The following is a 25,406-nucleotide window of genomic DNA, read 5'->3' on the forward strand; positions in this document are numbered from 1 at the left end:
ATTTTACACAGGGTCCAAGAAAAAAAATGACTGCTTCTGGGACAGTGTCATGTGCACCTTTGAAGTGAGTGTTTATAGTAAATGGGGCAAGATCTGGTTTGTAGTTTAAAATATAGGTTACCCATAGAAATTGTGCTTACTTATAGGAGTTTTTGTCTGTTTGTTACAGTAAAGTTTGTAAATCATCAAGTTTAATGTGATATCCTTTCAGCTTTCACTGGAAGTTAAATTTTCATTTATATCATCATTTATGTTACCAGTCTCCACAGGGATCATAACACATGTTTATAATATTTCTAACATTTAATGCCTCACAGCTTGTAGGGTTTCCAGCATACTAATGCTGGAACTATTGTCTATCTCCAGAATTTCTATTGCATTTGTCTCAAGTATATTTTGCTCATTTGTCACCTATTACAAGTAACCTGTGAGACAGTAAAGCAATCTTAATGTCTAATGCATCAAATGAATCTCTGAGTCAAATTACTGTTTGACTTCTGTTGTGAGCTGAAAATGTGTTGCTGGAAAAGCGCAGCAGGTCAGGCAGCATCCAAGGAACAGGAGAATCGACGTTTCGGGCATCAGCCCTTCTTCAGGAACAGAATCGACTTCTGTTGTACCAATTTAGAATTGTCTGTGGGCTCACTTGCCACATGCATTAATGTACAAGAATCTGTTCTTTGCAGACAGGAAGAAGAATTGACACACACTGCTATAGTTATCCAAACACGGAACGTATTTTCAGGGGTTAAAAAAAATTCTGAGATTTTATCTTTATATATAAAAAGTTGAAAAACATTTCAATTTTTAAGCAAAAATAGAATCTTCATCTCTACAGACTTACAATGTTCTGGACTAGATTGCTTTCAAAACAATATATGTCATTTCCTGAAGACCTTTTCTTGAAATAGCCTCAATTGATCAGAGTTGACTTGCAAATCAATCAGCAATCTCTTTGCATTCAGTGGAAACTTTAACACCTTTGAAATTGGAATGCTTGTGTCTGAATAGATGAGTGCAAGATGAAAAACTTTGCAAGCGTGTTCCTTTCTTCAATAGCAAATATATAATCTTATCAGTTTTCCTCAACAGATAAAATATATTTGTGACAATCGAATAAAATGCAGATCGTATGTTGTCTGCTGGAATAAGAATAGTCTTATGGATCCTTTTATATTGTTTGTGCATTCAAAATCATTTCAAACAGACAGATGACTACTGAAGTGTAACTACTGTTGTGATGACAAGAAATGTGACAGCAGCATTCCAAAAATGAGATGAAATAAATAATCAATATAGTAAAACTGAAACAATCCTACTCTTCTTGAAGTAGTGACGCAAAATACTTACATCTGCCTGAGAGGGCAGACAGGATAACAAATTAACATCTGATATTTTTTTAAAAATCTCTTCAGGGCGGAGGTGGAAACCAATTATGTGCACTGAAGCTTCTCGGGTGGCATTTTAACTCACAGCCCTCTGGCTTAAAGGTGCTGGTATTGTCACTGATGTGAAGCTAACATCATAGTGGTCTTGCTGAGCCATTATTTGTTTCCAATCTTCACTCTTATTACATGCCATTGTTAGATCCAAAACACAGAAATGACTTGTCTGTAACTTTCTCCGAACTTCATATAAAGACTTTTTCATTTCTATTTGCATTTCAGTGGGACTTAGTATGTGACAATGGCTGGAAAGGGCCATTTTCTACGTCAGTATACTTTATAGGAGTGCTGGCTGGTTCCTTTATTGCAGGACAGTTAGCTGACAGGTGAGTTATTTCCTTTATCTAGTTCTTCCAGGTATATTCTTCAATTTAATTTGCACTGACAAATACAGGTTTTGCAGTTGGATTATTATTGGATCCACAAGTGCTGTGGATATTGCTGTTATGTTCTTGATATCCAGAATTCAGAAGGTGTCTGGGCTGCTTGCTGCATGCAGCTGGGTTTTGCATAAAGATTCAAAACACTAGCTTCCAGGATGCCTTTCAAACAGGTAAATGAACATAACCGTGGATCAGGCGAATTATCTGCAATATAAACTATGATTCTGATGAAAAGTCTTCCATAGATGCTGCCAGACCTGTTAATTATTGCTAGCACTTTCTCTTTTCATTTCAAAATCCCAGCATTCCCAGGTATTTTGCATTTGTACTAAGGTCTTCATTACTTGGCTATGGAATAGTGGGGAACGAAGGGTTTAATTCAGGGTTGGTACCGGAAGGCACTGTCCAGTTGGATCAGGCTTCATTTGAAGCAGACTCTGACAGAAAGGATAAATAGCCTGGTCACAAAGTCCTTAAACTAGTGAATGAGGGGTTCTGTGGTGGGGAGTGGAGGGGTGGAGGACTCAGCTGGCAATTATAACTAATAGTTTAGAAAGACAAATGAGAAGAGAAACAGAGTAATGGCCAGAAATGGTGGTTTAACATTGCATGTGGAGGGAAAACTATATGACATGAAGTAATTAAATCAGGACAAAAGAATAAAAATTGTCCACAATATAGTAAAACTGAAACACAAGTTAGAGGGTAAAGAGCTTTTTATAAAGCATGTGGATCCTAAAAAATATTGAATGAATTGCAGACTCCTGTTCATCTAAGAGTGTGTGACAAGGTAGGCTTTGCTGTGATGCCTGTGTGAGATGGTCAGGAATAGGAGAACTTTAAATACCAGTTTAGAAGGACTACAGACCAATAAGGCAACTGGTAGAGGAGATGGAGTAGTCCAAATGATTTAGGATGAAATCACTTAGAACATAGAACAATACAGCGCAGAACAGGCCCTTCGGCCCTCGATGTTGCGTCAACTTCAATGATAATAAATTATTATAATGAGAGCTAAGCAGGTAGTGGAGATTTTATGTATAGAATTAAGAAATAAAAAAGGACTTAAAACAATAGTGGGAGTGTTGTGTAGGCCCCTGGTAACATCTATCAGAAATTGTATGGATACAGAGATTAGACAAAGATACAGGAAGGACAGAATCATTTTCCTGGAGGATTTTAACATTATTATGATTAGGTTAAGCAGTCCAAACTATGGCAGAAATGCAATGAACTTCTTCAATGGGCCTTGAGGCCAACAAAGGAACATGAAATTACATTGAGGAGTGGAAAAGCTTTAATTAACAGTCTAAACATGCATGAACATTTCTACGTTAACATTCATATCATGGTCAGGTCAGGAGCCCTTAAAACTGAGAATTGAGCAATTTTCAACAGAAATAAGGAAATTGCAAATAATGAATTTATATCAGAATTTTAAGTCGAGGAGAAGGTCAATTGACAGACATCTCAGGGAAATTAATATTAAATCAGGTTCAAGGTTTTACGCAAATTAATGCAAGTAAAATAATAGTATTGAGGAAAGTGAACTCAATAAAGAGTTCAAATTCACAGCAAGAGATGCTTTCCTTCTTATTGTTTTAATGGACTTAGTATATGAGAGGAATAATATTCCAAACTTCTCGATTTGGGAAGCTTTTCTTTAGAGTCAAGAATGTGGTGCTGGAAAAGCACAGCAGGTCAGGCAGCATCTGAAGAGCAGGAAAATTGATGTTCTGGGCAAAAGCCCTTCATCAGGAATGAGAAACACAGCAGTGAGAGGGAAAGCAACATGAGAATATATTGAGACCGAGGCTCAGAGGGCCCCCAGCTGGAGGGAGGGATACTTGACACCTACAGCTTCAGGGGAAAAAAATCAAAGAGTGAGATTAGAGGGAAGTGATGGGTTGATTGGTTCATGATTTTAAAATGTGTATCTTTTTGGAAGGAGAGATTAATGGGAAACAACAGGAAGGAGGATGATATCATGGGTGTGAACTCTGCTATCATGCAAGTGAAAGTCAGAGCATTTGGAGCATTATGTACAATTCTGGTCACCCTGTTATAGGAAGAATGTTATTAAACTGGAAAAGGTGCAAAAAGGATTTATGAGGACGTTACCGAGACTAGAAAGTTTGTGTTATGAGGAGAGGTTGGATATGCTGGGACTTTTTTCCCTGGAGCGTTGGAGGCTGAGGGGTGACCTTATGCAGGTTCATAGAGTCATGAGGGGTATGGATAAGTTAAATAGCCAAGGTCTTTTTCCCATGGTAGGGGAGTCAAAAACTAGATGGTATAGGTTTAAGATGAGCAGGGATAGATTTAAAAGGGTCCTGAGGGGCAAACCTTTTCAACAGAGGGGTGGTACATATATGGAACGAGCTGCCAGAAACACTAGAGGCATGTAATTATAACATTTAAAAGACATTTGCACAGCTACATGGACAGGAAAGGTTTAAAGGGCTATGGGCCAAACACAGGCAAATAGGACTAGTACAACTTAGAAAACCTGGTTGGCACGGGATGAGTGGAACCGAAGGGCCTGTTTTTTGCTGTAGAACTCTCTAACTCTATCTTAAGAACATAGAACATTACAGCGCAGTACAGGCCCTTCGGCCCTCAATGTTGCACCGACCTGTCATACCAATCTGAAGCCCATCTAACCTACACTATTCCATGTACGTCCATATGCTTGTCCAGTGACGACTTAAATGTACTTAAAGTTGGCGAATCTACTACTGTTGCAGCCAAAGTATTCCATACCCTTACTATTCTCTGAGTAAAGAAACTACCTCTGACATCTGTCCTATATCTATCACCCCTCAATTTAAAGCTGTGCCCCCTCATGCTCGCCGTCACCATTCTTGGATAAAGGCTCTCCCTGTCCACCCTATCTAATCCTCTGATTATCTTATATGTCTCTATTAAGTCACCTCTCAACCTTCTTCGCTCTAAGAAAAGTAGGGTAAGGGAAGCAAAGTTAGTGTAAGGGAAGTAAGCTTATAATGTATTGGCATAGTACATTATTTTTAGAAAAGGAGTAACTAAGTGGTTTGAGGGAAGCATGGGCAGCACGGTGGCACAGTGGTTAGCACTGTTGCCTCACAGCGCCAAAGACCCGGGTTCAATTCCCACCTCAGGCAACTGTTTGTGTGGAGTTTGCACATTCTCCCCATGTCTGCATGGGTTTCCTCCCACAGTTAGGTGAATTGGCCATGCTAAATTGCCCCTAGTGTTAGGTGAAGGGGTAAATGTAGGGGCGTGAGTCTGGGTGGGTTGCTTTTCGGAGGGTCGGTGTGGACATGTTGGGCCGAAGGGCCTGTTTCCACACTGTAAGTAATCTAATCTAAAGAAGTCATGACAGCAGAGGTCACACCCATGATATCATCCTCCTTGCTATGTGACAAATCATGTCAGCCTCAGGTATCCCTGATGACCACATGTGCAGCTATTGGCTAACAGCATTTCAGAATTTGTGGATGAATTCATTATGGAGGCTCTGCAATGCTGAGCATATCATGGATTGCACTTGGAGGTCACACCACAGGTGACGACTGAACAGGCAGAAAGGGCATGGAAGGTAGTGCAGGAGTTCCCTGTAGCCATCTTCCTTTCTAACAGATATACCATTCTGAAAACTGTTGAGGAGATGGGACCTAACTCATGGTACCATGGGTGGGTCTGCTGCACAAGAGGGGAGGAAGAGGAATGGAAGGACACTGGTACGGCATTCACTTGAAAGGCAATTCCACACTGTAGGGATTCTAAGCAGACAGGCATTAGTGTGGCTGTTAAAGAAATCCAGGATGGTATGCTGCCGTCCTGGTGCCAGGGATGTCACTGAATGGCTACAGTCTGAGGGGGAGGTGAAACAGACAGAGATTTTTGTAAGTATTCGGGCTAAGGACATTGGGAGAAAATGAGATGAGTCCTGCAATCAGGAATTAGGGAGTTATGAAGTAGATTGAAAACAGAAACAATAAGATAATAATGTCTGGATTACTTCTGGTGCTAGTAAGTACAGAAATAGGAAGTGAGGTCAGTTGAATGCATGGCTATAGAGATGGTGCAGGAGGATGTCTCTGGATTTCTGGGACATTGGGGCCATTTCAGGAGAAGGTGGTCTGGACTGTATTGGACTAGCAGCCTTGTGGGGAGGTTTTGCTCGGACTCCTGCAGAGGGTTTAAACTAATTTAGTGGGGGGGGGGGGGGTGGGTTAGGATCCTAAGGGAAGGGTGAGCAGGGAGTCACACACAGCCAAACTGCAAAGAAATAGCAAGTGAGCCAAGAAAGTATAGAAATTATTGGCAGGTAAAAGCACTAGGGAGTTTGGCAAGGTTGGATGGTATTTATTTTAACGCAAGGAGTCTGACGAACAAGGCCGATGAGTTGGGGTGTGTTTCAATTGTTATCACTGAGGCATGGTTGAGCGAAGAGCACAATCAGTAGTTCCATATTCCAGGATATATCCAGAGACAGAGAAGGAGGTAACAGAGGCGGGAGTGTCGCAATATGCAAAAACAGAAATTTCTGCAGAAACTCAGCAGCTCTGGCAACATCTGTGGAAAGAAAGCAGAGTTAATGGTTTGAATCCAGTGACTGTTCATCAGAACTATTAGTAGCTGGGGAAAAAAAGGCTTGTATTTATGCTCGCTGAAGTGAATGAGGGGTGGTTGAGAGGAAGGGGAGAGAAGAGCAGATAGGTGGAGACAGAGCTCAGAGGGAGAGATATAAAAGGGGGGGCTAAACAAGGAGCTAGTGGATAGCAGGCCAAAACAGAAGAAGCTGAATGAAAGATAATAAGAGCTAAGAGTGAGGAAAATGGGTTAGCTGTGCTGATTGCAACTTATATAATGTGATATAACTGTGGATGCTATAAATCAGAAACAAAACCCAGAAATTGCTGGAAAAGCTCAGTGGAAGCATCTGTGGAAGCAAGTCAGAGTTAACATTTTGGGTTGAGTGACCCTTCCTCAGAACTTGGTGGTAATGTGACAATAGGCCTAAAAAGTACGCAAGAATGGATGACTCTCCTAACAGCAACCCATGTCATAATAGGACCAGATGTGAAGTAGGTTAAAAACAAGAAAGGATGTTTTAGAAGGCTCGAAAGTTATTGAACACAATGCAGAGTTCTAGAGGCTGCCGGGATCTCCAAGTAGAAAAAGCCCTGAACCATCCTGATCCATCTCCACCCTTTTCCACCTGGCTGAGTTCATCCACACTCTGAACAACTTCTCTTTCAACTCCTCTCACTTTCTTGGGTCAAAGATGTGGCCAGGGGTACTCACATGGCTCTCATTTATGCCTGTATCTTTGTGGGGTACACGGAACATTTCTTGTTCCAGTTCTACTCCAGCCCCCTACCCACAACTCTTTCTCCGGTATATCGATGACATCATCAGTGCTGCTTCCCTTTCTCATCTGTAATTCGAAACATTTATCAATTTTTCTTTCAATTCCACACTGTTTTCATCTAATTCTGATTCTTCCTTTAATTTCTTCAATATCTGTTTCCATTTCTGAGGATAGGCTAGTCCCCAATATCCACTATAATCTCACTGACTTCCACAGTTACCCGGACTATGCATCCTCACACCCTACTTCCAATGAAGACTCTATTCCATTCTCCCAGTTCATCCATCTCCATTGCATCTCTTCCAATGTTGCCAGCTTCTGTGAAACGTCCACCTTCTTCCTCGACCAGTTGTGTCCGACCCATCTCCCACAATTTGGGCCTCACCCCCTCTGTTAGCAATAATAGCAATAGTCCTAGTCCTCACCTACCATCCCACCAGCATCCACATCCAAAGGATCATTAGTCACTATTTCTGTCACATTCAATGGGATTTCACCACCAGATACATATTTCCCTCCCATTCCTTGTCAGCCTTCTGCAGAGACTGTTCCCTACACAACACACTGGTCCACTCCTCCTTTCACTCCTAACACTTCCCCAGACCCCCATGGCATCTTATCATGCAAACACAGAAGGTGTAACAGCTGCCTGTTTACTTCTTCCCTCCACAATATTCAGGACCCATGTCACACCTCCCAAGTGAAGCAGTGATTTACCTGAGCTTCACTCAATTTAGTCTACTGTACTCACTACTTACAAAATAGTCTATTCTGTGTTGAGGAGACAAAACGTAGATTGGGCAACCGCTTTGCAGACACTTATGTTGAATCTGCAAAAATGACCCTGAGCTTCCTGTTGCCCGCCACTTCAACACACCACCATGTTCCCTCACCAACATCTCTACCATGGGCTTTCTGCAGTGAAGTTCAGCACAAGCTGTAGAACAGCACCTTATTTTCTGCTTGGGAACTCTGCAACCTTCTGGATTCAATATCAAGTTCAATAGGTCTCTCCCACCTTGAAGTGACCCTGAGAACTTCCATCCGCAACATTCTATTGTCTTCACACTTTGCCAATCATGAGATTTAAATCTGTAGGTTTTTTTAAGTAACAGTCCTCCTTTTGAAAACAACACCTTTTGGAATTTAAAGTAGTATCTATAAACACTTTGGGACTTTGATCAATTTTCATTGATTGTACACGAACAAACTTGCACACATGCAAATATATGCATGATTTAGCATGTAAATAAGTACATGTAAGTTTATGTCAATGACTATACAGTAACGTCTAAGTCAACATATTATGTGTTTCTGTTTTACAGATTTGGAAGGAAGAAAGTTATGTTTTTAACCTTGGCTTTACAGACTGTATTTGGCATAATTCAAATATTTTCTCCAAACTGGGAAATATTCTGCACTTTCAATTTTCTTGTGGGTCTCGGGTCAATTTCAAACTATATGGTAGCTGTTGTTCTAGGTAAGAACCTTTCCGTTTCCTTGCTACCTTTGATGATGCTGTCATTCTCAGTAGACTGCTAAATTCTGGTCATTATGCAATGACTTGGACATTTTTTAGAACATCCATGCAGTTTTATGGCCTCTTCTTTTCTCCCCAATCCTTGTGGGGGCAGATGGTCAAAAAGTTCCAAAATGAGAAAGGCACCAGAATAGTCCTGCTGGGAGTATAAACCAGACAATCACTAATTGAGGAAAAGCAACAGAATATATGAAATATGAGCTCTGATTCCCAAAATTCAGTGACAATAATCATAATCCAGAAGAATTCTAGTATTAAATTTTGGGCACTTCTATTATTTGCCAAAATATACTTTGTTCCTAAAATTTGTAAAATCACACTACGAAATAGTTGCAAATGGTGCAATGAAATTCTTCTTGTCTCCACATAGCATATTCTAATCTTAGGTATTGCAATATAATTGTTAGACTTTTAATATTTGCATATATTTGCAAAAAATATGCCTTCCCAATCAGGCACAGAGCTTGAAGGCAAATCTTTTCAAATTGAATAATTACAGAATGTGCAATGGAATTCTAGTTTTTTTAATATAACACGTTCCACTTGAGGTTTTTAATGCAATTTCATGATTTTGATATTCACAATTTCATTATCAGGCAGGGCATTTTTATTCTGAGATCTCTTTTTGAGAATAACCTGAAGGCTACCTTGGTTTTCAAGAACACCTCTTGCTTTATAATTTCCAATTTATTTAATAATCCAATCCCAAAGTTACAATACCTTTCGTATTTGATTTACATAAGGCTTATATAATCCACACACAGAAGCAGAATTAGAAGAATTTACCAGTATTCTCAATAATTATGAATTCTCCATTGAACTGAAAGTCACAACACACAAGGAAATTATTAATTTCTTATCATTCTAGTTAAATAGAAACAAGACAAAATGCATAAATTAGCAGCATATGTGTGTTTTGAAAATAACTGGCATACATCTAATACACATAAAGCCATCACCGTAAACAGCCCTTCTTCTGAGATTGGTAAAGGCATAGCGAATGCTTTTTCAGCATATATGCTAACAGCCAGAATATTTTAGTACAGTAATGACCAACCTTTCTCACGCATCTCAGATTTCACTTTCAGTAGCATCCATTTCACTTTTCCCGGCATTATAGCTCCTAAAAATATGCAGGCTTAACATAAAAATTCAAATTTCATTTCCAAGGAACTGATTGTATCAATGATTTCACATTTGCCTGGCTCGTAGTGAGCTGAGTATTCCCTTACTGACAGATTTAAAACTGTTCTCCCTCCTTTGCGCATCTCCCATACAGTTTTCCTCTATGCTTCACCTGTAGTTTGTTTCATCCCCGTAGCTTTTGCAACCTCCTCTCACCTTGCAGAACCCCTTCCATCACCTCTCTTGTAAAATTACCATCTCCTGTAGACATCTTGCAGCTTCTTCCTTTCCCCAGCTGCTCCCTGAAGCTTTTTTCTTCCCCCACCTTATTACTGTTTGCTGCCTCTTAATTTCCCTGCCTCCAGCCCTTGTATATACATTTTACCTCTACATCCCTTTTACTTGAGAATGGAATTGTTTGCTCAGATAAGATCAGGGTACATTTCAAGTTTATTTCAGTAGTATTCATTAAAGAAACAATTGTGTAGAAGATATTTCCGTCTAAAGCTATTGTCGTGCCACTTATTAGCAGAAGTTCTCTCAGATGATTCTTGAGGTTACAGTTACACTACAGTATATCTCAGAGGCTCAACTGCACATTCAAACTCTACATTTTCCCACAGGTACTTTCGCAGTTTTCAACATCATTGAAAGTACTTTCTTGATGCTACTGACTGAAAATATTGAACTGAAACTATTTCCAACCTCATCATTTACCCCCAAAATGTGGTGTTCACAGATTTAAATGCTCTGGCAGCCTTACTGTTCTCCCTGGACTCATTGTTCAAGAAGTTCCAAAAGGACAATGGTCTGTGGGCTAATGTCAAATCATAAACTCAACAGCAGAAATGAGTGGAATAGGTTTAGTAAAGTCACACCACACCTTTCAGTGTTGAAAGGTCTGGTTGTCTCTGGGTAGTTGTGTCACAATCAAGACCAATGGGTGTTTGTTGAGAGGATATCTACTTCCTTTAGTCGACCCTTTGATTTTACCTTGTAGTACTCTGTCACAATATTTTGTGTTGAAAAGATGATTTAGCAATGAAACACAGCTGATGGGTGAAGTGAGACCATCAAAAATGAGAGGGTAGATATCACCGTTCCTCTTCACTGGCAATATAATGAGCTCCTTGGATTGCAGTCTTAAGTTTAGGATGCAGAAATTAATGAATCATTTGGAAGAATGCAGATTATTGGTTTAATCCTTCAGGATTTGTACAAAGATTTTGAATTATCGATGAATATCTTTGCAGTAATTGTTTGTCGCGATGAAGAATTTACTATTAGGTCAGTTAGGACGACATCTGTGGTTGCTGCAAAGAAGTTTGGGTTAAAAAGCAATTTAGGATGAACTTCACCTTCAACTTCTCTTGTTTCTGACAGTATCCTTAGAAATCTAGGTAAGGTGAAGGAATCTTCTGGGCTGTCATAGGAAAGAAAATTCGAATGGAATTTTTTGAGGACATGACTAAATGTTGTTTATGGGCAGTTTATGTTGTTTATATGGAGTTCAACAAATGGGAAACTGATAGAGAAGGTAAAAGCTCATGGGAAACTGGGGTAAGTTGGATCCAAAATTGACTTAGTGGCAGATGATAGAGGGTGGTGGCAGAAGGCTGTTTGTTTGACTGGGGTTCAGAGCGCAGTAGTGTACGGCAGGCATCAGTACTGGGTCCCTTCTTGTTCATGATATTCATAAATGATATTGATGAGAATGTGGAGTTTAGTAAGTAATGTTGTGGATGCCACAAAGATTAGCTGGGTGGTTATGTGCAGATGGGAAGATATGTGACAAATGGGCAGATATGTGACAAATGAAATTTGACTCTAATAAATGTGATGTGAGCTGCTTTGGAAAAAGTAACAAGACCATGAGACCGTGAGATATGGGAGCAGGATCAGGCCATTCAGCCCATTAAGTCTGCTCTGCCATTTGATCATGGCTGATATGCTTCTCAACCCCATTCTTCTGACTTCTCCCCCTAACCTTTGATCCCCATACTAATTGGATACCTATCTATTTCCGTTTTGGATACACTCAGTGCCTTGGCTTCCACAGCCTTCTGCGGCAGCATCCATGGATTCACCACCTCTGGCTGAAGGTATTCCTCCTCATCTCAGTTCAAAAGGGGTGTCCCTTTACTCTGAGGCTGTGCTCTTGAATCCTGGTCTCTCCTGTTAATCAAAACATCTTCTTCACAATGACTTTATTTAAGCCTCATAGTATTCTATAAGACAAGGGAAGGTGCAATAAATGCCAGAACACTAGAAGCTGAAAGGAATGGAGGGACCTTGGGGTGCTTGTCCACAGATACCTGCAGTGGTTCAAGAAGGCAGCTCACCACCACCTTCTCAAGAGCAACTAGGGATGGGCAATAAAACTGGCCTAGCCAGCAATGCCCATATCTCATGAGTGAATAAAAAAATGCTTGCAGGAAAGGTTACTAATTGAGAAGGTGCACAGAACACTTGCCTTTATTAGTCATGTCATAGATTAAAAGAGCAAGGAGGTCATGTTGAAGCTGTATAGAACTTTGGCAGGGTTAGGCCACAGCTGGAATGCTTCATGCAGTTCTGGTCACCACATTATAGGAGAAATGTGATTACACTGCATAGGTGCAGAGGACATTCATCAGGAGAGGCTGAACAGGCTGGGGCTGTTTTCCCTGGAGCGTCGGAGGCTGAGGGGTGACCTTATAGAGGTTTACAAAATTATGAGGGGCATGGATAGGATAAATGGGCAAAGTCTTTTCCCTGGGGTCGGGGCATAGGTTTAGGGTGAGAGGGGAAAGATATAAAAGAGACTTAAGGGGCAACATTTTCACGCAGAGGGTGGTACGGGTATGGAATGTGCTGCCAAAGGAAGTGGTGGAGGCTGGTACAATTGCAACATTTAAGAGACATTTGGATGGGTATATGAATAGGAAGGGTTTGGAGGGATATGGGCTGGGTGCTGGCAGGTGGGACTAAATTGGGTTGGGATATCTGGTTGGCATGGACGGGTTGGACCAATGGGTCTGTTTCCATGCTGTACATCTCTATGACTCTAAGTATTTTAGCTATGAAGAATGGTTGGATAAGTTCAGGTTGTTTTCTTTAGAGTTGAGAAGGTTGAGGGGGCAGCATGGAGAGGGTGAATAGAAGGCGGGTGTTCCCCTTCATCAAAGGGTAAATAACAGGGGTCATATTTTTAATGTGCACAGCAGGATGTTTAGGATGGATTTAAGGAAAACATTTTTTACCAGAGGGCTGTCAGGGATTCTGGAATGCATTGCCTGGAAGAGTAGTTGAGACGGGAAATCTCACAACCTTTAAAAAAACTTGAGTGAACATTTGAAGTGTCATAACATTCAAAGCTATGAGCCTAGTATGGGTAAGTGGGACTAGTGCAGTTAATAGTATATTTTCAACAATACAGACTCAATGAGCCAAAGGGCCTCTTCTGTATTTTTTGATCTATGACTCTGTCATTCTCATACTTCAATTTTAACTTGGGATCTTTGTGCATGCTCAGAATTCACTGTTCTCTGTATCCTATATGATCTGCAAGATCTGATCACATTTTCTCTGTTGATAGTTGCAAGATCATTGTGTTTGTTTGAGGGTATTGGTATTTTTATCATACCTGCAGTAGCCCCATGTGGTGATTCATTGATTGCACTGTTTGTTACATAAACTGGCATCACTAAAGGAGTAAGTTTGGAGAGTCAGCTCCCACAGAATTTTCTTCATGTAATGATGAAATGGGTTGACAGTTCAATGCTCCCTTGTTTGCACACTGTGTACTTCCCCTATTCAGTAGCTCCTAGCTCCTTTTTCAAATTGACTGGATGAGATGTATCAAATGTTCTGTGGATCATAATGGAATAGTGTTGGTTAGATGGGCTTCAGATTGGTTTCACAGGTCAGCACAATATCGAGAGCTGAAGGGCCTGTACTGGGCTGTAATGTTCCATGTTCTATGAAGCTGATCAAAATTGGAAAGGTTGAGGTGACTCTTCACACAAGATTATCTAAATTTAATATGCAAAATTTCAGTTGTTTGTAAATATCAAGGTTAATTGTAGCAAAATTACCATTAATCATCTTGATATCCACCTCATATTCCTTGAGGCATTTTCACTCAAAATGAAATGTAGGCATCAGTTTGGCCCCAAGCATGTAGTTGTCCACAAGCCTGACCACTCTGATTCTGCAATAATCATTATTAATCAGCTCATTAATAACTTTACCATTAGAGGTAGGTGTTACTAGCAAGTGACCTTTAACTGGGATAATGGTACTTTCAAGATCTTAGATCTTGATGCCATTCTAAGATGCCAGCCAGTATAGTAAAAGCTGTTCCTGAGTGAAAGCCCAATTCAAAATGCTTGTCTTTGTTTATGTTGACAGACAAAATATCCTGACCAGAATGCTTAGCTGCAGGTGTCCAGTCAAGAGCCCACGTAACGATTCTGACTTGCAAGGAATGAATGCCCAGCTGAATACACTTTAAACATGGTCCCAGAACAAAATAAATGTGGGGAGTAGCTACTTCCTTCCAGCTCCTGCACAAGTGGCCTGCACATGTAATGTGAAGCTTGTCATTGTGTGAGGGAATCCAAACTGCTCCAATCTCCCTGAGTAGAAGTGATGTTCACTTCTGCGGCTGCTACCAGACCGAGGCTGCAGAGTGAAAGATTTTATTCTGTTGGTTCTCTTTCTTCACAGTTGCTGTCTGACCTGCTGATTATTTACAGAATTTTCTTTGTTTTCAAAAGATACAATCACTGTTGTTCTGTTACCTGTTATAGGATCCGAACTTGTTGGGAAATCTGTTCGTATCATATATGCTACAATAGGGATTGGCACTTTCTACGCAGCCGGTTATATGTACCTGCCTTTTGTTGCATACTTCATACGAAGTTGGGAGATATTGATTTTGACGTTGTCTCTCCATGGTTTTCTGTATATTCCTTTGTGGTGGTAAGTAGGAATTAGAGATTTAACCTGTGTATCCACACTTTAATTTCCCATCAAGTGCTGCCATGGATTCAATCAAGATAAAATAATTTAAAACTCTTGCTTAAATGAGGATGAGATTCAAGATCACCATTGATATTATATTAAAAAGATGTCGTAACAGCTTCTTGACTATGATGAGAAGTTAAGTGTTCATTGGGGATAATTTTTTATCTTCACTGCACATGGCAATTCAATGGGTTCTGGAACAGGTAGATAATCAGCTTTAAGAGATTACTATCCAGATGGTGATGGTGAAGGTGAACATTACTTCAAGAGGGTTCGAACTCATAAATTGATAATAACATCTTGATACTCAGTGTATTGGAATTCTGATCCAGTCATTTCACTGCCTTGCATTGAGTCTGGATGACTAACATGTTAAACCATTGCCTTTCCAATGTGAACAATACTGATTGTGTCCTCAATAATCAGAAGACTCTGGAACAAGAAAATCCATATTCATGAAATTTTCTAGCTCCAAACTTTTCTTATGACAATGCTATTTTGTAAATAATGAAAATAAAAGGTCCATGCTGCTACTATCTGCAGTGTTGTGATTTGATTTGATTTATCATTATTGTCACATATACCGAGGTATAGTGAAAAGCATTGTTTTCCATACTATACAGGCAGACCAAAACCATACAAAGTGCACCAAATAACAGAAGAGTGCACAATACAGTGTAGCAGCTGAATAGAAGGTGCAGAAATAGATCAGCATTAAAATTTGGAAGGCCCATTCAAAAGCCTGCTAACAGCAAGGAAGAAGCTGTCCTTGAATCTGTTAGCACATGTATTTAAACGTTTCTATCTTCTGCCTGACGGAGAAGGGTGGAAGTGAATATAATCGGGGTAGGAGTGATTTTTAATTATGTTGATTGCTTTCCTGATGCAGTGGGAATTATTGATGGAATCAATGGATGGAAGGCTAGTTTATGTGACAGACCAGGGCTGTGTTCATGATTCTCTGAAGTTTCTTACGAGCTTGGGAAGAATAGTTGCCATACCTCTCTATGATGCATCAAGGTAGGATGCTTTCTATGGTGCAGCTATAAAAATTGAAAGAAGTCTTTAGGGACATGCTGAATTTCCTCAGCCTTCTCAGGAAGTGGAGGCATTGTTGTGCTTTCTTGACTGTAATATCGATGTAGGGGAAACCAGGACAGATTGTTGGTGATCATCACACATAGGAACTTGATACTCCCGTCCACCTCCACCTCAGCACCACTGATACAGACAGAGGTGTGCCCTCCAGTCTGCTTCCTGAAATCAATTACCAGTTCCTTCATTTTGCTACCATCATGTGACCAAGCATGCTATCTCTTTCCTGTACTCCGTCTTGTATATCAGAAGAGATTATGAGATGAGGAGGAATGGAATGTAAGATAAACTTATGTATCAATTTGTCATCATTTCATGGTTTTTAGCACCGCATTGGACTGGTGTGGTCCAGGGGAGCAGGAAGGTTGTCAGATCCAGCAATGGGAGAGAAATATGTCTGGTCCTCGTGGGAGGCATGGGGTGTTGGATCTTGTTGGCGAGGTGTTGAGACAGGGTCTGGAATGTGTAAAGAGGCTGAGGGAAGTGCAGTTAAGGATGGGTGTGGTAGTTTGGAAGGTCAGTTTAATAGTTAACCAGGAGTAAGACTAGGTCTTTAATAGCCTAACCTTTCCTGAGTAACTATTAACTGCACTGGAACCCTCACAGATTCTCTGATTAAAATGATTTATTTTGGAGTTCCAATGCGGATGAATTACCCACTGGCAAACGGAACAGGAGGAGGGGTGGCAAAAGTTTGGAACAAATGTTGGAGTCAAAGTGAGGACAGGGTGATGAGGACTTGGAAGGGAGCAAGAAAAATGGCAAGAACACAAGAGCAGGACAGTGAGGGATTGGGTGTGCAGTGAGAGGATTGGAAGGAGGAGTCAGGAGGGCAATAACAAGGGCTTGGGCAGTCAGCAAAGTTATGGGCTAGCAGTGGCACGGGTTCATTCTTGTATCTTACCCAGACCTTACTCACTTTCTGCAACGATCTCCAGGCACTTGCTTCTGCTAAAATGCACTTCCTCTTGAAGAGGTGTAAGCTAACTTGCGTATTAGCTTGAATAAATGCGAGAACTCTGCAGCTCAAATGTGCAACCATGCAACAGTCTGCTTCGCTGCCAAAATGCTTCCATTATTTATTTGAACATGTTTTCATGTTCTTGGGTAATTATTAACTGGAACACAACCCGCAGAACTCTCTGATTTTAATGGATTCATTTGAATATCAAATCAGGCGTCGTTCAATTTGAGTTAAATACTAAAAGAGTCAATTTAATATCATATGAAAATTTCTGATAAGTCCTGAAGAAAGAGAAACATTAATCAAGAGTTTTAGTTTGTTTTTAAAAAGAACTTTTGCATATTCAATTCTTGAAGTTAGCTGCTCTGTCTGTAAATACTAATGAGCAACAAAAAGGGTTAGATAGTGTCGCAAAAATCTGAAATTCTGTCCTACAACAGTCAGTTAGTATTGGGGAATTGAACAGAATTTGATAGATCATGCAATATGATATTACCAAGGAATATGCAATGTGGTAGGCAAATGATGTTGAGCTACAGCTGTTTAACTGAATCATGCCGAATGGTCAAGGGATGGAGTAGGATGATTAAGTTCCTATGTTTGCTTTACTGGGTTAAAGAGAAAAAAAAATCAACCTCAGTTTCCATTTCTCATTTCTATTAAAGGACTTGTGCATGTCAGGTGAGAGAAGGCTTGAGTGTTACTATAATGCCTTTTACAGAAAATACTTTGGTAGTAATCACTGTTTGTGCACAAAAGTTGTAGCTGGTTGAGTGAGGCTCAAGAGGACAATACTCTCAACATTTAAGGAAATAAAGATAAGAAGAATGACTGGTCTTCTACCACAACTGTCCCCCAATACTATAGCCATATTCTCTTTAGTATCCAAAAAGCTATTGATTTGCATCTCCTCAAAATCTTACATTTGAATGGGATCACCACTCATTTTTCCAAAGCATTACATTTAAGTCAGTCTGAGGAACTGTGGTGCAGTGATAATGCCACTGGGCTGACACTCCAGACCCAGCTAATGCTCTGATTGCATAGATTCAAATCGAGCTTAGTGGGGTTTGAATTTCACAAAATATGTAACTAAAATCTAGTCTCAGTGACTGAGGAGCTATTATATGTTCTTTGGGAAAGGAAATTTTCTGTCCTTGTTCGGTCTGGCCTACCTGCAAATCCAGACTCAAAGTTTGATTCCTAACTGCCCTCTGAATTGAGTCACGTATTTGAAGGGCATTAGGAACAGGCAATAGATACTGGCAACGGTCATGTCCATCAATTAATTAATAAAATCTTAACCTGTCATCACATAGCAGTCCTTTTGTCATAGGATTGGGTCCAGCAAGCCTTTTCTGCACTCCCTCTAAACTGAATTTATCCACTTTTAAATAAAGAAATGAAAGATGTGCACAATGCTCTCACCAAAGTCCTGTATGTGCACATTATAAAATTTACAAATAGATATTACACAATGTAAAGCTTCACAGTCTGAGTCCTTTCTTACACTCTCATCTTTCCCTGACCAAGCTCCCCATTTTCCCTTTTGCTCCTAATTTCAACTTTAAGGTCCCATGAGGTTTCTCCACATTCTTCATCCTCTTTCTTTTGTTTTGTGCCCCATTCTTCTAAATCTCATACCTTTTAACTGTTACACCCTAGGCTTTGGAATTCTCCATCAAGCCTCTTAGTTTTCCTACAGGATTTTCTTTTTTTCCAAATCCTACTGATAACTTCCCTACAAATCAGCCCTTGATTTCTCTCTGTCCAATGGACTCCCTGACCAATAAACCACCCAACTCTACCTCACACCACCTCAATTAATACTTTCTCTTTTGCTCAACATGTTCATTTGGCCTTTAGAAGATATTTGAAAAAAGCAGTGGAATATAAATGCATATAACCCTTCTTATTATTGAACATTAGGTGCAAGAGATTGGTATGGTCCAACTACATTCCTGCAGAGTGTGCTAAAGTTACATTCTATCTTAAAACAGTGACAGCTTAATTTTCTGACAATGTTCATTAATCCATTGCCCCAGGATCTGTATCAATCCTTTATCATACAAAAAAATACAAAATCAAGTAACTTTATTCATTTGACTTTGGAAAGAAAATACAGAGCTGTGGTCTATCTCCCAAAATTTTAATTTTACATAGGAATATATTTTAAAATTAATGGGATAGATTGTTGTTATAACCACATGAGTTATTGTACATCATCTGAAGAATGAAAAGAGAATTATGTATGTATGCTGAAGGCAGAATCCTCCTAATTTCACAGTGATTAAAGTTTATGTAAGACATTTGAATCTTCCTGTTAGATTTTCCATTTCACACAGTGCTTAGTAAAGTTTGGTGATAAAGTCAAAGAAATATAGCTCAGTTGCTTCTTCCTCTTTAGGCTTCCTTGCACTAAATGCCATATTAGTCCAGTACACTGTCTGAGATGGGCAGTCCATTACCAATGCCAGAGAGGATTCAGCCATTCTTCTTATCATGTCAAATTCCACATAAACTTTAATTTTTTTTATCTCTCCCAATGTGATTTCTGAATCCAGTCCTTGATTTGAATAAAATTATATGTAGTATCAGTTACCCTAATGGTAATTGATCAAGTCCTTTTTATTACTTCATGCATTTTAATTTAAATAAGACGTTTGTAATTCCAGGTTTATTCCTGAATCTCCACGCTGGCTTCTGATAAAGGGAAGGGTACAGGAGGCTGAAGAAATAATAAGACAAGCTGCAAAGAAAAATGATGTCACCGCACCAGTAATGCTCTTCAGTGATCTTGAGGTAATGCATGAATGACTGTATCACGATTGTTACCAGTAAACTGGGTATTGACCCCTGAATATTATAGAGCTTCAGGGGATGTAGCAGCTAAACCTAGAGAGGGTAAAATCCTTTATAGTTATAATATATTTCATAATTAATAAGTAGCAGCTATCAATTGATGGGTACATAGTCAATGTGGAAGTTTTCAATCCTTTTCTTCAATCCTTTTCAATGCCATTTTCTTTTCTCTGGGAATGGAGAATTTGATGATATCCTTCAAATTATAGAATGCCAGTACTGCCTGCTTATGCAATGACAAGTAGTAAACTTGGTGATATTACAAATAATCTCTGCCCCCTACTTTTGACTTTCCAGAATAGAAAGCTCAATGTCAATGGTTGTCATAGTGACTGGTAGTGTCATTCTCATCCTGTTATTAAGTTACATTTATGCAAGTGACAGATTGAGTGAGACCATTCCAACTCAAGTGGAAACATTCAACACCTTGTTCCTTGCTATAGTTCAAGTAAATGAATTGATCCTGTAATAATTTAGGAGGATATAATTTCATGCTGAAAGCTGTTTTGTCTCACCTTTTTTTTCCAGCAGCTTATCCTCTTATACATTACTTCAAACCTTTTTTCCAATCATGCTGTCATACAAGGGGAAAGTGCACTGTAATGTAAGAGTGTTAAGCTCTGAAAGAGTAAATACTGAAGCACGCATTAACCTCCACCCAATGTATTATATCATATGGACTTGGGTGGGAGAAAGGTTTTGGACCTTCAAAAAGTAAGACTAAATACTAAGGAGTCCTTCATTAGTCTACGAAGGAAATAAACAATACCTAGTTTCAGACAAGAGCCTCTGCCACACTAGACCATGCTGGTCCCAGAGATTCTTACCAAGAAAGAAGATGATGATAGTAAATCTATTCAATGTACCTTCCACCAAGATGGGTTATGAAATGATCCATCATACAACATGGAGACAGTAATGGGCTTCACTTCATCTTACTACGAGACAGCAAGTGGGGGAGATTTGAAGAATCTTCAGACATAGCTTTGGGAAGGATGCTTGAGTAGACAGACAGCACCTGAAAAAGATGAACATTCAAGAACCCTTCAGAACAGAATCTTGGGGAAAGATTCCACAAAGCAGAATCTGTAGTCAATGGTTAAAAACCTTCTCAGACCTGGACAGAGATGCACAGAAACAAGTGTTAATTAGAGACTCCATAAAGCTGTCACACCCAAAAATTTACAGGTTACATTGGTGTCTGACTTAAATGGCAGATTCAAGCCTTGTGCAAATAAAATTGATGATTCCAACCTTTTCATAGTGGTCCAGGTGAATACTTACAGCTGAAATAAATAATTCCAATTCTCTTGGTGGCTTTACTGAATTAAACATACACTTTGTGTATATATGCGATGAATCCCGTTCCCTACATGGATTTCACAAAATGATTCACTCTGTCTATGGAGCTAATAGTAATTCCCATTAATAGTAATTCCCATTGCTTTACAATTTTTTCCTGGATGAGTCCCACTGTCAGAAGTTAAAGTAAATGATTTCCACCTTTACTGTGGTTTTCAATAGTGAATCTCTAGCTTTTTTCACAAACTCAATTTTCCTAATTTTCTCCTTCCACCAGGCCTTGTCTGTGTACACTTTTAATTTGCCACTTTGTTTTACGATGTCCCCGGATCTGTGACCTAGTTTTTAGTTGTTTCTATGGTCTTTGATTTCCCCTACATAGCTGTGCCTTCTGATGTCAGCCTGAGCTGAAGTCTGTCATCATTTGCTTAATTCTAACTTTTCCAGACTGTAACCATGCTGTTCTGAAGTTTGCCATTTCTCAGCAGGAATTTCAATTTTACTCACACAGCCTCAGTCGTCTATTAACTCTACAAATAAACCTTAACTCAGAATGATTGCTACCAATTGTAGACACCACGGATGGAGTGAATCATTGAGGGAAGTCCATTAAAGAAACTGGATCCACCATCTAAAGCTGCAAAGAGTATATTTAATTCAGTTAAGAGAATTAGAAAGATTTATTTAGGCCCAGAATTCATCTCAGCAAAAAAGGAGCCATTTTTAAAATTTTGAGCACAAAAGTATGGGAAACCCCTTCAGTATATCAGCACACAATAGCAACATTGCTAGCCTATAGATTTACAAACCTTTAAAGCAAGGTGACTAAATAATCACATGACGAAGGCTTGGCAGTAGAAATAAAAATGGCAGGCAATTTCAATTTCAGGAATGGGCCAAATAGAACATAAAATTGGACATCTTTGAAAAAACAATTCTTATGATATTGAATTGCTTCCAAACTTGATACTAAATCAGCTGAATAAGTAAGTACACGTCTGTATTCAGTAGGGATGTAAAAAATGAGACGTAAAAAATGTCAGCATTACTTTTCATCAAATTTTATAAGTTTTGTCAATTTATTTAGAACAGATTCTTGAAAGAGAACATAAGATTTAATAAAAGGATTTAGGTTCAAGAGGAATCCATAGATGCTTCTGTAGGTTATAAAGTCATAGAGTTTTACAGCACAGAAAAGACCCATCAAATTTACACTGACATAACTACTACTAAAGGTGCGCTAATCCCAATTTCCTGCACTTTCCCATATCCTTGAATATTATGATATTTCAAATGCTCTTCCAAATATGTTTTAGAAGTTGTAAGATTTTTGGCCTCCACTGCCTTCCCAGGTAGTGCATTCCAGATTCCCACTACCCTCTGTAAAAAGATTTTCTTCTCAAATCCGCTCTGAATCTTCTGCCCTTTACCCAAAAACTATGCCCTCTTCTGATTGACCCCTCAACCAAGGGGAATGCAAGCTCCCTACCCATCCTGTCCACGCCCCTCACAATCTTATACACCTCAATTATGAACCCCCTCAGCCTTCTCTGCTCTAAATGATACAACCCAAGCCTATCCAGTCTTCACTGCTCCTTGGATGCTGCCTGAACTGCTGTGCTCTTCCAGCACCACTAATCCAGAATCTGGTTTCCAGCATTCTGCAGTCATTGTTTTTTCCCAGTTGATTTTTTCCCAGACAACATCCTGGTGAACCTCCTTTGTACTTCCTTCAGTGCTGTCACATCCTTCCTATAGTGAGCTGACCAGAACAGCACACAGTACTCCAGCTGTGGCCTAACCAACTAACTCCAACATTTCCTCCTTGATCTTATATCATCTGCCATGACTAATGAAGGCAAGTGTCCCATATGGCTTCTCAACTATCCTATTCACATGCTCTGCGAACTTTAGGGATGCGTGCATAACTACCCCAAGATCCCTCTGTTCCTCTAATTTATCCAGTGTCCTACTATTCATTTAATGCTCCCTCATCTTGTTTCTTCTTCCAAAGTTCATCACCTTACACATATAGGGTTAAATACCATCTGTCCACATGAGCAACCCTCATATCTTCCTGCAACCTGCAATTGTTTTCTTCACTACTAATTACCCTACCAATCTTGGTGTTATATGCGAACTTGCTTAACATTCCCCCCACATTTTCATCCATATCATTGATATAGATAACAAAAGATAAGGGTCCCAGTACTGATCTTTGTGGTACACCATTGGACTCTGGCCTTCAGTTACTCAAACTGCCTTCTACCACTACCCTTTGTGACCTAATACTAAGTCAGTTTCTGATTAATGGAAAAAACATGACAATGGAGCTTTAAATTAATGAACCAAAAGAGGTAGAATTGTTGTTGGAATTACTGATGTGTATCAGATTTATTACAGTCAAAAGTACATTTAACTTTGGACAAAGTCATTCAGATGGTAAGTGAAGTCTAGCGGGAACACAGATTATCACAATGAGGAAAAGATCCACCTTATGACAGGTGTTGCAGCAAAATCTATCCAGTTTTGAAGGTACATAAACCTTAAAGACATATGTGAGAATCTGTACAGAGAGTAAGCTAGGAAATATATACGAAAAGTCAGTTTCAGCACTGTGGAGAAAAGAATCTCACAGGCATAAGGACTTGATTTAAAAAAAGCATTATCTGTAAAACAACAGGTCACTTTCAGAAGATATGCTTAAATACTGCACAGTAACAGAGTGGTGCAAACTCTCATCTTTTCACACAAAGAAGTTAGTGAAGTATTTCAGGCTACAATAGAAGAGATGCCAAAGATATTTCTTGGGGAAACAGGTTATTCTTAACTGCCTTTCAGTTAAGAAGCTATTGATATCAATCAATATCTCTAATTTTAAACTTGATCAGGTGTGAGTGTCACAGTATTTTCAGGTGGGGTACCATGGGCGAAGAAGCATCATTTACAATGCTTATCAGCACAACTTCATGTCCAGGACATACAACAGTTGCTACTACATTCATGCTACAAGCAAATATGCACAAAAGAGATGTCAGATAGTAGAGATTGTGCACTTCACAAGCAAGCTTTTGTTACTATTCAGCATTCCTGCAAAAGTTGACCTCAATCTTCTTCAAATGGCAGAAGGAGCCAAGCAAATTAAAGTCAAAACATAACTGGTCATGCCACTATTGTTCCAGGAGCTGCCAGTCATGGAACACATGGATCAAAGAAATTTCAGTTAAAGAACAATCAAAGAACAAATTGTAGAAGATTTTGTAGGGCTTCATAGTCTCATGACAAAGTCCAAATGAAAACAGAACACGTTGAGATTTATTATGCTGACATAATAAATAGATGGTATCCAGACAGCCATAATTGGCTCCACTAATTACAACTGGACCAGAAAAGTGACAAAGAATGTGTAAGCATTTGTTAGCATTGTGCTGAAGGTTGACTAGACCAAAGGTCCATTGGATTGACAATGAACACATAACTTGAGGACCAACAACATTTCTTGATTACAGGTAGCTTGCTGGCATATGACGACAGACTGCTAACTCCAGCTTTACCTCAGGAAAATAATTATGCAAAGGATACAACGACAGCTGGGGATTGCCAAATGTGTAACCAAAACCTGCTTAGTGGTATGACAGCCTAGAATCTCCAAAAACAATGAAAATCTCATAATGCATTGTATAACCTCTGACTATTCAGAGTTGGTAGAATTGTTTTCTGCCTCCTATCAAGACTGAAAATAGTTTGGATTCCAAGGAGCAGCAAAATGTGTGAGGTAATGCAAATAATGAGCAGTATAGCCCACTTTAGCTCACTGATGAATCTTTAACTGATATAATTCAGAAAGCAGCACAGCTTGGTGAACACATCATACTGATAGATTCAAGTCAGATGCTGCGAAGGTGCACACTCAAGAAGAACTGTTCAATGTTTTAATTTCCCAGGAAAGATTATCAATTCTAAGGACAATGATCTTGCCAAGAAAGAAGAGTCCACAGAATTCAGCAAATTGAGAATAAAAATCTGCTGTCACAGATTGAAGATGTCATACAGGCTTCTCCATGGAAGCTACTACTGAGATGAAATGACTAGTATTGACAGATTCAGGATACGATAAAAAAAATTGCTTGGTCCAGTGATCCATGGTAAAACATTGCCAGTCATTGTGAGATGATCTTCCAATCCCAAATATCACAGAACTGTGCAGAAAACCCTGCTGGGAACACCACTGTAGCAAAGCAGAGTCATGGGAAAATAATTTGCATCCCATTTTTTTGACACTGGCCACCACCTGCAAAGTTTAAATGTCAAGTAGTTGACT

The 25,406-nt window shown here is 39.4% G+C and overlaps 1 protein-coding gene across 1 annotated transcript in view; it reads left to right on the plus strand.

Annotated features, from left to right (window-relative positions):
- LOC140492315 (organic cation/carnitine transporter 2-like) overlaps positions 1 to 25,406 on the plus strand; it is an 83,852-nt gene that overhangs the window by 29,603 nt on the left and 28,843 nt on the right. The window contains exons 2-5 of the mRNA XM_072591261.1: positions 1,668 to 1,771; positions 8,513 to 8,667; positions 14,646 to 14,817; positions 19,597 to 19,723. Of these exons, the coding sequence (XP_072447362.1) occupies positions 1,668 to 1,771; positions 8,513 to 8,667; positions 14,646 to 14,817; positions 19,597 to 19,723 (558 nt within the window). The remainder of the gene's footprint in view (positions 1 to 1,667; positions 1,772 to 8,512; positions 8,668 to 14,645; positions 14,818 to 19,596; positions 19,724 to 25,406) is intronic.

Source organism: Chiloscyllium punctatum, chromosome 20 (genome assembly GCF_047496795.1).
Source record: "Chiloscyllium punctatum isolate Juve2018m chromosome 20, sChiPun1.3, whole genome shotgun sequence".
Classification (NCBI taxonomy): domain Eukaryota; kingdom Metazoa; phylum Chordata; class Chondrichthyes; order Orectolobiformes; family Hemiscylliidae; genus Chiloscyllium; species Chiloscyllium punctatum.